The 14,633-nt window shown below is 44.9% G+C and overlaps 1 protein-coding gene across 2 annotated transcripts in view; it reads left to right on the forward strand.

The window, feature by feature from the left end:
• Window positions 1–14,633, forward strand: part of dnm3a (dynamin 3a) — a 445,953-nt gene that overhangs the window by 134,762 nt on the left and 296,558 nt on the right. For both annotated transcript variants that reach the window (XM_072511556.1, XM_072511557.1), the window contains exons 10-11: window positions 6,071–6,209; window positions 14,303–14,389. In XM_072511556.1, coding sequence (XP_072367657.1) covers window positions 6,071–6,209; window positions 14,303–14,389 — 226 coding nt within the window. The remainder of the gene's footprint in view (window positions 1–6,070; window positions 6,210–14,302; window positions 14,390–14,633) is intronic.

A 14,633-nucleotide genomic window follows, 5' to 3' on the forward strand; every position in this document is an offset into this window, starting at 1 on the left:
CTTTTAACATCCAGAAGACTTTAAAAAAAAAACCTATAAACAGAAGCACATTAGGTTTACATTCACTACTGAGAACATTTATAATTCTGAATTCACCAAATGATCAAGAGATCCTCTTTTCATGGCAGAGAGATCAACAGTATACCTGTTTTGTCTGGCTTCAGCTCCAACACTGAAAACGAAACTAAAACACACCCTGCAGCAAACAGTCTAAAACGAAAGTAAAAAGCTGACAGACAGCCCAGCTCCACCCACTCTCTGACATCACTGCAGCAATAAACACCCATTTCTTAAGGGTACTCTCAATACAGATACTTATATATATACCCATTTATAAACACCCATTTCTTAAAGGTACTCTCACATGACACCTCCCCCCAAGAAAAAAAAACAAACCATCAACTTCAAGATGGTTTCATTTTTCACCTTTTCACCATCCTTTAAGAAATGCACACAGGAAATATACATGATCGTTTCAAAAAACAACACACGCAAACAGGTATAATAATATAGTCCATTTTTCTTTCTGCCTCCAACTGAAATCCTTCTTGATTGACAGTCTCTTGGAACAAGAAGGTCTCTGCACGATCCGTCCATTTCTCTATGCCTCGGCATTTTTCTTTAAAGTCAGATGCTTTAGTTCAATCTGATCACAGAGTCCCTTGTAATTCTCCACAGGAGCATTGGTTATCACAGCTTTCAGGCAATCAAATGCCCGTTGAAATGCCGCTGTCCACTGAAATTTTCGATGTTTCTTCAGCAAGTCTATCAGTGGAGCAACCACACTACAAAAACTTTTCACAAATGTCTGATCAAATCCACTCATGTCAAAAAATCGCATTATTTCCCTTCATCTTGAGGATATCGGAAACTCCTCAAGGAAAGTGACTTGGGCTTTTCCAAATTCACTTTTGGCTAGGTTTATCACCAAACCCGCCTCCTGAAGTCGATCGAATAACTCCATCAGATGTTTTAAATGTTCTTTCCATGTCTGGCTGAAAATTACCAGATCGTCGATGTATACCGAACAATTGGGTAATCCTGAAACAACTTTGTTAGTTAACCGTTAAAATGTGGCTTGGGCGTTTTGCATGCCAAATGGCATAACTTTGAATTGGTATATACCATCTGGAGTCACTAAAGCTGAAATCTCCTTCGCCCTTTCGGATAAAGGTACCTGCCAGTAACCTTTCAGTAAATTCAGTTTGGAAATAAAAGCTGATTGTCCCACTATCTCAGTGCAATCCTCCAAACGTGGGGTAGGATAAGACTCTGTTCTTGTAACTGCATTAACCTTTCTATAGTCCACACACAACCGTTGGGTACCGCCTGCTTTAGGTACCATCACTATGGGTGAGCTCCATTGGCTGCAACCCACTTCAATTATGCCATTTTTAAGCATACTCTCAATCTCTTTGTTACCCAGTGACAATTTTAAAGGGTTAAATCTGTATGAATGTTGTTTGATTGGAACAGCATTTCCCACATCTACATCATGTATAGCTATTTATCTCTATAAAATTGCCCTCGTGGTATCAATAACTCTTTCAGGTCAGTCCGTTTTTCCTCTGGAAGGTAACTCAACAATTTATCCCAATTTTTAAGAACATCCTCATTTTCCAATTTATTTTGAGGTATGTCAAATTCACAGTCATCTGGATTTGGTTCGTCACTTTGAGTTAGAATCATTAAAACCTCCTCCTTTTTCTCCTTCCCTTTCAAAGTACCTTTTAAGCATATTCACATGACACACTCGGTGAGTCTTCCTTCTAACTGGTGTTTTTTGGGCATAATTCACCTCACTTAATTTCCTTTCAATCTAATAAGGTCCACAAAACCTAGCTTTTAAAAGTTCACCTACCACTGGTAAAAAGGCTAAAACTTTATCTCCACTGGCAAAACTACGAACCTTGGATTTCTTGGCCGCTACCCATTTCATCACATTTTGTGCAACTTTTAAATGTTGTCTAGCCAATTCACCTGTTCTATTTAATTGTTCCTAAAATTTGACACAAAGTCCAATAATGTAATTTCCGATTTCTCACTCACCAATTTTTCCTTAATCAGTTTAAGTGGTCCTCTTACCGCATGACCAAAAATTAGTTCAAAAGGACTGAATTTGGTTGTCTCATTAGGTGCATCCTTAATTGCAAACAGTACGAATGGAATTCCTTTATCCCAATCCTCTGGATAATCTTGACAATAAGCCCTCAATATTGTCTTTAATGTCTGATGCCACCTTTCTATCGCTCCCTGCGATTCTGGATGGTAGGCAGTTGATATAAATTGTTTTATTCCTAAGCTGTCCATAACTTCTTTGAATAACCTTGAGGTAAAATTTGATCCTTGATCCGATTGTATTTCTGTGGGTAGTCCATATCTAGTAAAGAATTTAAGTAACTCCTCCACAATCTTCTTAGCTGTAATATTACGTACTGGAATGGCCTCTGGGAACCTAGTAGACACATCCATTATCGTCAAAAGATATTGATTCCCACTTTTCGTTTTAGGAAGCGGTCCTACGCAATCAATTAGGACCCTTGTAAAAGGTTCCTCAAATGCTGGAATGGGTATTAAGGGCGCTGGTTTTATCACTGCTTGAGGTTTCCCTATCACTTGACATGTGTGACATGATTGACAAAATTTAACTACATCTTTATGTAGTCCAGGCCAATAAAAATGTTTCTGGATTTTAGCTTGAGTTTTCCTTATTCCCAAATGACCTCCCACTGGTACCTCATGTGCAACTCGCAACACCTCTTTTCTATACCCTACCGGCAATACTACTTGATGAACTTCTGCCCACTTTTCATCCGCCTGCACATATAAAGGTCTCCATTTTCTCATCAAGACATCACTTTTACGGTAATAACACTCTGGTATACACTCAGATTCCACTTCCATGTATGCTTTCTGATACATCCGTTTTATATCTACATCTTTCTGTTGTAACTCCGTAATTTTCCTGAACTAAAAATATCTGCCTCATCCTCCACCTGTTCTTGTTCTTTTTCAACCATCTGATCAAAAATCGTTTCTGATAATTGCACTTCAACGTTATCTTCACTCTTTAATTTCTCCTCTTGTCTTAACCTGTGACTTTGTGACCTTGTTACTACACAATCCGGAAAACTCCCAGGATATTCGTCCTTCAACACTTCAGTTGTCTGATTTTCCACTGGCTTATCAACCACAGTAGGCATCACTCCCACCTGCGATCCAGCTATATCATTGCCCAAGATAAACTGTATTCCTGGACAAGATAGTTTCTCTATTACTCCTACTACCACTTCACCACTCTTCACTGGACCTTCCAACCTTACCTTATATAATGGAACACTACTCCTCTCACCCTGAATTCTACATATTACCACCTTTTCTGGCAACATTCTTCCCAAACTACATAACTCCTCATCTCTTACCATTAAAGATTGACTAGCTCCTGTATCTCTTAAAATTGTAACTTCTTTACCTGCTCCTCCTGATACACATGAGTAAACTTTACCCACACAAGTAAGTTCTTTAAAAGAGATCTGGCACCTTCTTATCAATCACCTCTTGATCAGGCTGTACAATCTTTTGCACCTCCTTCGCTTCACTTGGGCTTTCCTTTACCAATTTCACAAACCTCACTGTCTTATCTTGTTTTACCACATCAGCCTTCCCAGTGCTTTTCTTCAACCACCAACACTGTGACTTTACATGGCCTAGTTTATTACAGTGAAAACATTTGAAACTTTTCATGTCTCTTCCACCCTTCTGGATTTCTTTTTTAATCTGAGGTACACTCTCCTTATTATCTCCCATCAGATCACCTTTACCTTTACCACTTGAGTATTTCTCATGTCCCCAGTTTCTGTCCCTCACAGGCTGAAACTGATGTTGGAAACCAATCTTTGATTTATGAACTAATTCATAATCATCTGCCATTTCTGCTGCTAGTCTCGCAGTTTTAACCCTCTGCTCTTCCACATGAGTTCTCACTACATCAGAAATTGAATTTTTTAATTCCTCCGAAAGCATAATTTCTCTGAGAGCTTCATGCGTTTGGTCTATTTTCAAAGTCCTTATCCACCTATCAAAATTACTATGTTTCATCCTTTCAAATGCCATGTATGTTTGACCAAATTCTTTCCTTAAATTTCTAAACCTTTGTCTGTAAGCTTCAGGCACTCGTTCATGTGCACCGAAGATGAATTTTTTCACCTCCTCATACGACTCAGATACCTCTTCTGATAGTGATGCAAACACCTCACTAGCCCTACCTACCAGCTTTGTTTGAATCAGTAATACCCACATGCCCTGTGGCCATTTCACTTGTTTAGCCACCTTCTCAAATGAAATGAAAAAGACTTCTACCTCCTTCTCATCAAACCTTGGCAATGCTTGGACATATTTAAGTAGATTTTCCCCCAAGCCTTCGACTTTGACGCTCTTTCTCACTATCCTCATCACTATCCTCCAACTGTACGTTTCCCTTTACGTCTGCCAATTTTAATTGACTGTCATGTTTCATGGCCATTTTCTGAAGTTCAAACTCTCTCTCTTTATCTTTTTCCCTGATCTGTATCTCCCTTTCTCTTTCTTTTTCCTCTCTATCTCTTTCGTATTCAAGCTGCTTTAATTCTTTCTCATGTTCCATTTGTTTAATTTGCAACTGAATTTTTGCCATTTCCAATGAGTCAACCTGTATCTCAGGCAACTTTAAATGCTTAGCTACCGCCATAATTACCTCATCTTTTCGCATTTTGTCAGGTAATGTTAACTGCAATGTTTTGCCAAATCTAACAGTCTGCTTTTAGTCTCTGTCCGTAAGGTACTGCATGTGACCGTCTCCACCTCAAAAAACGTCTGAGCCTTTGAAAGAGTGATTGTCCACAACACACTCCCTACTTAAACTAGAATACCACACCTAAAAAGCAACCACAATATGCTCACCCCTCACTGTCTTTAAATTCACTAATCCAATTCAATTTTATCCCCCTCGAGCCCCCAATTTGTTATGGGCCAGAGTTTAGAGGACCCCAAGGTGTATCATAGAGTTCAGCTGACCCACAACTTTTAATAGATTGTGATATGGGGAGCACACGGCCCACTCTACAGGTGTGGTACAGCAGAAATGGAAAAAGTATTTTTTAAAGCAGAATCATGTTTACTCTATTAACTCAAATTAACCTTTTTAAAACAAACAGTTAACATCTTAGCAACCATTAATTCAAATACAACCCCCAAAGAATATAACACCAAGCAACCTGTAAGCTGTCCTTTTAACATCCAGAAGACTTTAAAAAAAAACTTTAAACAGAAGCACATTAGGTTTACATTCACTACTGAGAACATTTATAATTCTGAATTCACCAAATGATCAAGAGATAGTCTTTTCATGGCAGAGATCAACAGTACACCTGCTCTGTCTGGCTTCAGCTCCAACACGGAAAACAAAACTAAAACACACCCTGCAGCAAACAGCCTAAAATGAAAGTAAAAAGCTGACAGACAGCCCAGCTCCACCCACCCTTTGACATCACTGCACTAATAAACACCCATTTCTTAAAGGTACTTTCACTACAGATACTTGTATACATACCCATTTATAAACACCCATTTCTGAAAGGTACTCTCACATGACATTAGTAACACATGCTTTGTTTAATGTTTGTACAGTAAATGGTTTTGTTCAAAATGTAAAACCTTGTAGCGTAATTCTTTCAGCTAATAACCGGAAGTTTAAATTTATTTTTAAAAATGATTTGCCTTCCTCAAGATCATAACAAATACATTAAAGTATATTAAGAGTTTTATTATAAATATATTATATAGCTGATATTTGGAAATTTATTGTTTCAATCTGATCTTCTTTAAGTTGTGTTACCTTGAAGGTTCAATTTTTTCTTTGTTGCAGCTAGTGTACCTTTTCTAAGTGATATAAGAACTGCACTCCGCATGCAAAAATAGTTTCAAAGATTGCTTTGGAAGATGTGAAAATTTTTGTGAATGATGCATGTGCAATGTCACCCTCAGTGACATCTATATCAAGATTGATATTTCTTCTTGTCTTTAATGTCTACAGGCCAGGCTTATTTACCCCTGACATGGCCTTTGAAACTATTGTGAAGAAACAGATTGTGAAACTCAAGGAACCTTGCCTGAAGTGTGTGGATTTGGTTATCCAAGAGCTAATACACACAGTTAGACAGTGCAGCTGTAAGGTAACAAAAACACTCTGCAGCTTTTATTTTGTACGTATTTGTTAACAATATAGTGATAAAACAAATGTTGAACATTCAAAAAAATAAATATCCTTGTGTGCAGTACCATAGTATGGAAGTCATAACAGCTGCCAAGGGGCTTAACTCTGAACTCCTTTACTAACTTTCCTCAGGCTATATTGTTTCTCCTAATATCAGTAATCTACAGCTAGTGGTGGTGTATGTTCAACAGAAATGCAGCTTTGGGTGGAGATGATTTTGTAGAATTGGCAATTTAGCATGATCAATCCACTTAACCTGCAGATCTTTGGAGCGTGGGAGGAAACCGGAGCATCCGGATGAAACTCACGCAGACATGGGGAGAATGTGAAACTCCACACAGACAGTCACCTAAGGTCAGAATCGAACCCGGGTCCTTGGTGCTGTGAGGCAGCAGTGCTAACCACTGTGCAACTGTGCAGTCCCAGTTTAAAGCCCCCTCTACTTCCCTAGTTCTGTGGTTTGCATGGACACTGATCCCAGCACAGTTTAGATGTAGGCCGTCCCAACAGTACAGCCCCAACTTTACCCAGTACTAATACCAATGCCCCATGAACCAAAACCCACTTTCCCACACCAGCCTTTGAGTCACGTATTCATCTCTCTAATTTTATGCACCCTTCATGGGATGTGAATGTTTCTGGCCAGGCCAGTATTTATTGCGCATCCTGAATTACCCTTGAGATGGTGTGGGTGAGCTACTTTCTTGAACCGCTGCAGTTGGTGTCGTGGGAACACAGTGCTGTTAGGGAGAGTGAAGGAATTGTGATATTGTTCCAAGTCAGGATGGTGTGTGTCTTGGAGGGAAATTGCAGGTGGTGGTGTTTTCATGCATCTACTGCCCTTGTCCTTTTAGGTGGTAAAGGTTGCCGGTTTGCAAGGGCTGTCGAAGGAACCTTCGTGACTGTCTGCAGTGCAAGTTGTAGATGTCGGTGTGGAGTTTGCACATTCTCCTGTGTCTGTGGGTTCCTCCGGGTGCTCCGTTTTCCTCCCATTGTCCAAAAACGTGCAGGTTGGGTGGATTGGCCATGCTAAATTGCCCCTTAGTGTCCAAAGGTTAGGTGGGGTTACAGGAATAGGGTGGGGGATTGGGCTTAGATAGGGTGCTCTTTCAGAGGATCAGTGCAGACTCGATGGGCCGAATGGCCTCCTTATGACCTGGACGGATGCAATGATCACCAATTGACACCTCAGTTTTAGGTATGCCTGCTCCTGACATGACCTGCATTATTCACTGAACCAGGGCTAATCCCCCAGTTTGATCGTAATGGCACAGTGGGGATTATGCCGGACCATGAGGTTACATATTGTGTATGAATACAATTCCGTTGCTGCGAATTGCCCATACCGCCTCATGTATGCATAATTTTGAGTTACTCGATCTATCTGAAATCTATCCCATTTAGCATGGTGGTACTGCCAGATGGCTCAATCTGAAGCTGGGACTTCGTCTCCACAAGTACTGTGTGGTAGTCACTCCTACAATACTGCCAGGGACCGATGCATCTGCGACCGGTAGATTGGTGCGGATGAGGTAAAGTAGGTTTTTCCCTGTTGGTTTCCTCACCACCTGTCGCAGACTCAGTCCAGCAGCTATGTTCTTTAGGCCTTGGCCAGCTCGGTCCGTAGTTGTGCTACAGAGCCACTCTTGGTAATAGATATTGAAGTATCCCATCGAGAGTACATTTGGTGCCCGTGCCACCCTCTGTGCTTCCTCTAATTGGTGTTCAACATGGAGAAGTACTGATTCACCAACTGAGGTGGTACATAGAAGGAAGTTTCCTTACCCGTGTTTGACCTGAGACTTCATGGGGTCTGAAGTCAATGTTGAGAATTTCCAGGGCAACTCCTTCCTGACTGTGTACTGCTGTTCCATAAAATCTGGTGAGTAGGCCCATTTCGTGGGCCAGGGTGCACCCAGGAATGGTGATGATACTGTCTGATACATGGGACGCGATTCTTCTGAAAACTTTTGGTGTGGTCGTGAGTGGGAATTGCCGCAAGCTTCCCTGCACTCGGCCCAGCAAGGCCGACAATACAATTCAACGTTAGTTGGCCCACTTAATGAGGCCTCACGGGCTTCTCGCCATAAATGAAGGCTCACTGGCTCCACGCTCACCAGCCCCCCCGCTAACAAGGTCGAGCAGCATTTAAGCTGCACTTGCCCAGCTAACCCAAGCCAGCTCACAATAATGGCACCGAGAAGAACAGCCCCAAGATTCGGGGATACACACCTGGGGAGGCTGCGAGATGCTTTGGAGGCCAGGAGGGATGTCCTGTTCCCCTGCGGGCCCCGGAGGATGAGCCACAAGGCAGCCAGTGCTGCCTTGGATGAGGTGGCGGCAGTTGTCAGCATGGGGAGTGTGACCAGGCGGACTGGCCTCCAGTGCTGGAAAAAAGGTCAACAAGGGAACATACACTTCCCCCCTTCAACCCCTGAACCCTTCCTTTTCCCCCCGCTCCTCCCACCACTGTGAGCCGCGCATGAGGCTAACGATGCCCTCTCTGTGTCTCTGTCGGAAAAACTCTTCCACAATTGGTGGGAAAGGGCCCAGTCTGGCGATGGGGTGGCTGACGTAACAATCCTCACCTCCTTTGAGGAGCAGGCCCTGTAGGTGACAGGGGTGGCTGAGGACAGAGCAGTCACCCACGCGGAGGCTAGCAGATGCCACAGAGACGAGGAACCACCGGGCTCCACCCGGAGGACCTGTCAAACGTAAATTGTTATTGCCTTACTGACTGACCCATCCTTCCCACTGACCACATGTCCATTCTCCTGCAGGTCCTCCAAAGCGGCCCATCCCAGGTGGCACCATCTCCTGACTCCGAGGAGGCCACCTTGGAGGAATGCTCCAAGGACGCAACTGTTATAGTCGCAGCACAGCTGTCATCCCCACCCCCCCCAGTGCAGATACACACACCTCGATGGGACATGTTAATGGCAGGATTCTGGGGCACAATCTGGTGAGCCCCATACTGCTGATGATGCATATCAGGTGGCGCCAGGAAAACCGAGGTGAGACAGCCATCGTGGGGCAGCTGGATCCCAGAATCCAGCTGGGTCCCAGCCTGATGCTGAGCCTGTGGTTACCAAGAGCTGATGGAAGCGATAGGGAGTGGCCAGGACATTCAGAGGGTGATGTCAGCATCACTCCAGCAGATCCATAGCCGCTTGGAGGAGTCCGAAGGCTACAGGCGCAGGAGATGGTGTCGGCAATGAGTGGCACCGAGGCCAAACCTGCTAAGGGGGCGACCGCAGTGGACAGCCTAGTGTAGGAAGCAGCACCATTAGTGAAGGTGTCCAAGGCGTCGCGCAATCGTTGATGGCCATGGCCGAGGGTCTCAACAGAATGTCCGCCTCGCTGGGGGATGTCACCCAGTACCAGGCTGACCTTGACGAGGTTCTGCAGGACATGTCCCGTTCTCAGATGGACATGGCCAAGGCGCTGCGGAGCTTGTCCCATCACAGGTGGGCATTGCCGAGGCACTGCAGAGCATGTCCCAGTCACTGACGAGTATCGCCGAGGGCGTCAACACGGTGGCGTAGACCATGGGGACCCGCCAGGGCTGGCAGAGCCAGATGATGCAGGGGCAACCGGGGCTCGAACCAGCGGTCTTCTGTCCCAAGGTGAAACGCAGGGCTCTATGGGCACCGACTGGGAGGTAAGGTACTGACTGTCAACATGGACCCATCCCATGGAATGGCGACGGTGCCCAACAGCTCCCGCAGGTTCCACCCCTCTGATGAGGCCACGTCTCGGAGTCAGCACACTGGACAGGGCGGCACGGCGGTGGACGTGCCGTCTACAAGTGAGCTGGGTCCTCCGGCCCTAGAGTACGCCCGCCAGGCGTATTGAAGGCCGCAGGACGGGTTCGGCAGCTGGCAGCCGCCACCGCAGATGTGCATCCTGGGGAGATACCTAGATGTAGTGGTAGAGCTAGGAGGGCAAAGCACATCGAGGATCACTGAGGGCACCGGTGGAAGGGGGGGGACAAGTTGTTCGGGGTGGGGGGTGTGATAGGTAAGGGGTGGGGGGGGGTGGAGTGTGTGGGTTGGGAGGGGGGGGGGACAGTACCATTGTGAGGGTGGGGACTTGTCTAGAACATTAAACACCCTTGTGCACAACGAGTAGAATGCCTCTGTCACTTTCTTCCGCAATACTATACGTCCTATACTTCCTCAGGAAACTAAGGAAATTCGGCATGTCCACATTGACCTTTACCAACTTTTACAGATGCACCATAGAAAGCATCCTATTGGGCTGCATCACAGCCTGGTATGGCAACTGCTCAGCCCAGGACCGCAAGAAACTTCAGAGAGTTGTGAACACAGCCCAGTCCATCACACGAACCTGCCTCCCATCCATTGACTCCATTTACACCTTCCGCTGCCTGGGGAAAGCGGCAGCATAATCAAAGACCCCTCCCACCCGGCTTACTCACTCTTCCAACTTCTTCCATCGGGCAGGAGATGCAGAAGTCTGAGAACACGAATGAACAGACTTAAAAACAGCTTCCTCCCCACTGTCACCGGACTCCTAAATGACCCTCTTATGGACTGATCTCATTAACGCTACACCCCTGTATGCTTCATCCGATGCCAGTGCTTATGTAGTTACATTGTATATGTTGTGTTGCCCTATTATGTATTTTCTTTTCTTCCCATGTATTTAATGATCTGTTGAGCTGCTCGCAGAAAAATACTTTTCACTGTACCTCGGTACATGTGATAATAAACAAATCCAATCCAATGCACCACCGTGTGCAGGTGATGTGTGTGAGGGAGCACTCAGCAGACTGGCAGGGGTCAGTCTATGGCATAGATTGAGGAGCATTGGTGCTCTGCTCTCAGGGTTATCATCATCCCCCTGCCCTTGACATTGTCCCGTTGACAGTGCCGGCACAGCCCCAGCACCTGGAGTGATGTGACACATACCCTGAAAGGGTGGGAAATAGGGTTGAGGGGTGATGGACCACGCCACGTCCTAAGTAAATCGGACGAATATGCGCACCTCCCTGGCCCTCCAGGCTTGCCGGACCCTCACCACTGCCACCAGTCCTACAGCATCCGCCTGGGCCTCAGGTTCCTTCCTGGCTCGTCCTCCAGCCCCCGCTGGTCCGGCGCCTCATCATCATCCTCGTCCTCTTCCTCCTCGGAGGTGGCAACATGTTCCTTACCACCAACCTTCAGCATGTCGCCTCGCTCCTGTGCGAGGTTGTGGAGGACACAGCAGACTATCACAAAGCGGGCGAACCTCCGGGCGGTGTACTGGATTGGATTAGATTGGATTTGTTTATTGTCACGTGTACCGAGATACAGTGAAAAGTACTTTTCTGCGAGCAGCTTAACAAATCATTAAGTACATGAAAAGCAAAGGAAAAAAAGAAAATACATAATAGGGGAACACAAGGTACACAATGTAACTGCATAACACCGGCATCGGGTGAAGCATACAGGGATGTAGTGTTAATGAGGTCAGTCCATAAGAGGGTCGTTTAGGAATCTGGCAACAGTGGGGAGAAAGCTGTTTTTGAGTCTGTTCATGCGTGTTCTCAGACTTTTGTATCTCCTGCCCGATGGAAGAAGTTGGAAGAATGAGTAACTGGGTGGGAGGGGTCTTTGATTATGCTGCCCGCTTTTCCCAGGCAGCGGGAGGTGTAGATGGAGTCAATGGATGGGAGGCAGGTTCATGTGATGGACTGGGCTGTGCACACTATTCTCTTGCGGTCTTGGGCAGGCTGTGATGCAGCCAAATAGGATGCTTTCTATGGTGCTTCTGTAAAAGTTGGTAAGAGTTAATGGGGACATGCCGAATTTCCTTAGTTTCCTGAGGAAGTATAGGCGCTGTTGTGCTTTCTTGGTTGTAGCGTTGACGTGGGTGGACCAGGACAGATTTTTGGAGATGTGTACCCCATGGAATTTGAAACTGCTAACAATCTCCACCTCGGCCGCGTTGTGCGCAGGGCAACTCCCTGAACCTGGGGCATCCCGGCTGTGGCAGAGAAACCTGTTGCCCGGGCATCTTGCTGGGTATTCGTGACCTGCCAGATGCACCTGTGGTCTGTGGCCTGTGAGATACCACACAGGTGCCCACTCAAGCCCTGGAATGATCCCATGGTGTAAAGATTCAGGGCTGTGGTGACCTTGACGGTGGTCCTCCTCCTCCACGTGGTGCCAATTCCTCGAGGACATGGCACAGATGTCGTATCGTCTCCTTGTTGAGGCAGAGCCTCCTGCGGCACGCGCTGTCCATCATCTGCTCGAATGACCATCGACGCCTGTACATCCTGGACCGTCGCGTGACTCCCCCTCTTGGTCCCTCCCTGGCCTGATGGGCGGCTGGGTCCTCAGGGTGTGGGGCGGGGTCCGGCACACTGGCCACGGCCCCGAGCATCTGCAGACATTGCTGCTGCTGCCTTTTCCGGAGTCTGGCCATATCGTAGCACCAGCACCACTTGGCCAACTTCTGTGTCCAACATCCCTGCCATAGTGTTCAATATTTGTAAAGCTTTGGGGGAGGGTGTTCGACTGGCAAACAGCGGTGGCTCCCACTCCGGGACCCTCCATTCTCCCACTGATTCAGATCCAGATTCCGCCTACGGAAGTGGGCCGGTTACATCGCAAACTGTTTGCTGCCTTGCGCAAGAGCATAACAAAGCCGGAGAATCGCCCATTGTCTGTAAGGTTCTCGTTTTTGGCCTCTCCCGCTATTCACCGGCCTCGTTTTGCTTGAGCGAGAGCGTAACGAGGCTGGAGAATCGCCCCCATTGTCTATAAAGTATGATTCAGTGAGTATGACTTTGTCAGACTGTTGCTTTACTACTCTGGTGGAAGCTTTCCCGATATTGGCACAAGCTCCCAGATATTAAGGAGGACCTTTCAGGATCGACAAGGCTAGATTTGTCATTGTTGTTTCTGGTGACTCGGTTGATGCTGGTGGTCCATCCATTTTCATTCCTTTTATTCTTGAAATAACTGAATGGTTTGTGAGGCCATTTGAGAGTCAACCACATTGCTGCAGGCTGAAGTCACATGTAGGCCAGACTAGCTCAGAATGACAGATTTACCTTCCCGAAAGGGCATTAGTGAACCAGATTGATTTTTACAGAAATCAGCAATGGTTTTATGGTGGCAATAACTGAGACCAGCTTTTAATGACTGATTTTGTTAATTGAGTTTCAATTCCACCAGCAGCCTTGGCCTCTGGTTTACTGACATTACCACTAAGCCACCGTTCAGAGAGCAGTTGTTGTATTATAACTCAAGTATAATTATGGCACATATCAAAATTATTTAGTATACTTTCTCGCCATCATTTCTCTAATAAGTAACAGCCATAAGAAGGTATCAGGGTATGTGCCTGTAAACATTCAAGTGCCTACAATAAGCCCTATTTAAAAATCTCCACATATTTATTTCTTTTATTTCAAATGTTAGTTTGTGGATCCCCCGAATAACCTGGTTGTTCAAATTTTTCACTGCTTCTAATAATTGTGACAATATTTGTTGTTTAGTTTAACATCATAAGACTAATCAAATAAAGTTAACGATGTTTGGTGCATAGAATAATGATTACAATAAGCGTCTGGTAACATTTGGAACCTGTATTTAAGTCGATAATTCTATTTCCATATTGTGCATGAAAATCAAATTTTAAATTTAATGTGGAATTTTTCACTATTTGAAAGCTTAAAGAAACCATTTTGTCAGTTGAAGCCTTAGCTGCCAACTGAATCATTTCCATCTGTGGAAAATATTTTTTTTACAAAGTAAACCTTTTTGAAAATGAGTTTGTGAGCAAGATTCCTTTATTAAGCATGTTGTGGTATGCTTTATGTTAGTAACAACAACATAGCTCACACATCAGGATGTAATCACGTTTAACTTACCTGCTGTGCATAATTGACTTTCTGTGTGGAATTACATAAATAACCAGGGGATCCAGTGAGGACTACGAACCTACTGTTAAATGCTTAAGGTGGTTGATACCATTAGATGGGTAAACATTCACTTTGGGAATTTAAATAAAGGAAAGCTTTTCTGTTCTTTACAGCTCAGTAGGTACCCAAAACTGCGAGAGGAGACGGAGAGGATTGTTTCCAGCTACATACGAGAGAGAGAGGAAAGGACAAAAAACCAGGTTAACAAATATCATTGCTTATTTTTACAAAGTTCTTAAATATATTTCTCGGACTTCTTAAATAGTAATACATATTGTTGTTTGCAAAAGGAAGGATGGCTAAATAATTACAGGCCAGTCAGCTTAACATTGGCAGTGGGCAAATTACTGGGAAAAAAATTAAGGCATTTAGAAAGGCGCAGATAAATCAAGGACAGTTAGTGTGAGTTTCATGAAGGAAGGTCATGTCGGATGAACTTGATTG

The sequence above is a fragment of the Scyliorhinus torazame genome, chromosome 7 (assembly GCF_047496885.1).
Source record: "Scyliorhinus torazame isolate Kashiwa2021f chromosome 7, sScyTor2.1, whole genome shotgun sequence".
Lineage (NCBI taxonomy): Eukaryota > Metazoa > Chordata > Chondrichthyes > Carcharhiniformes > Scyliorhinidae > Scyliorhinus > Scyliorhinus torazame.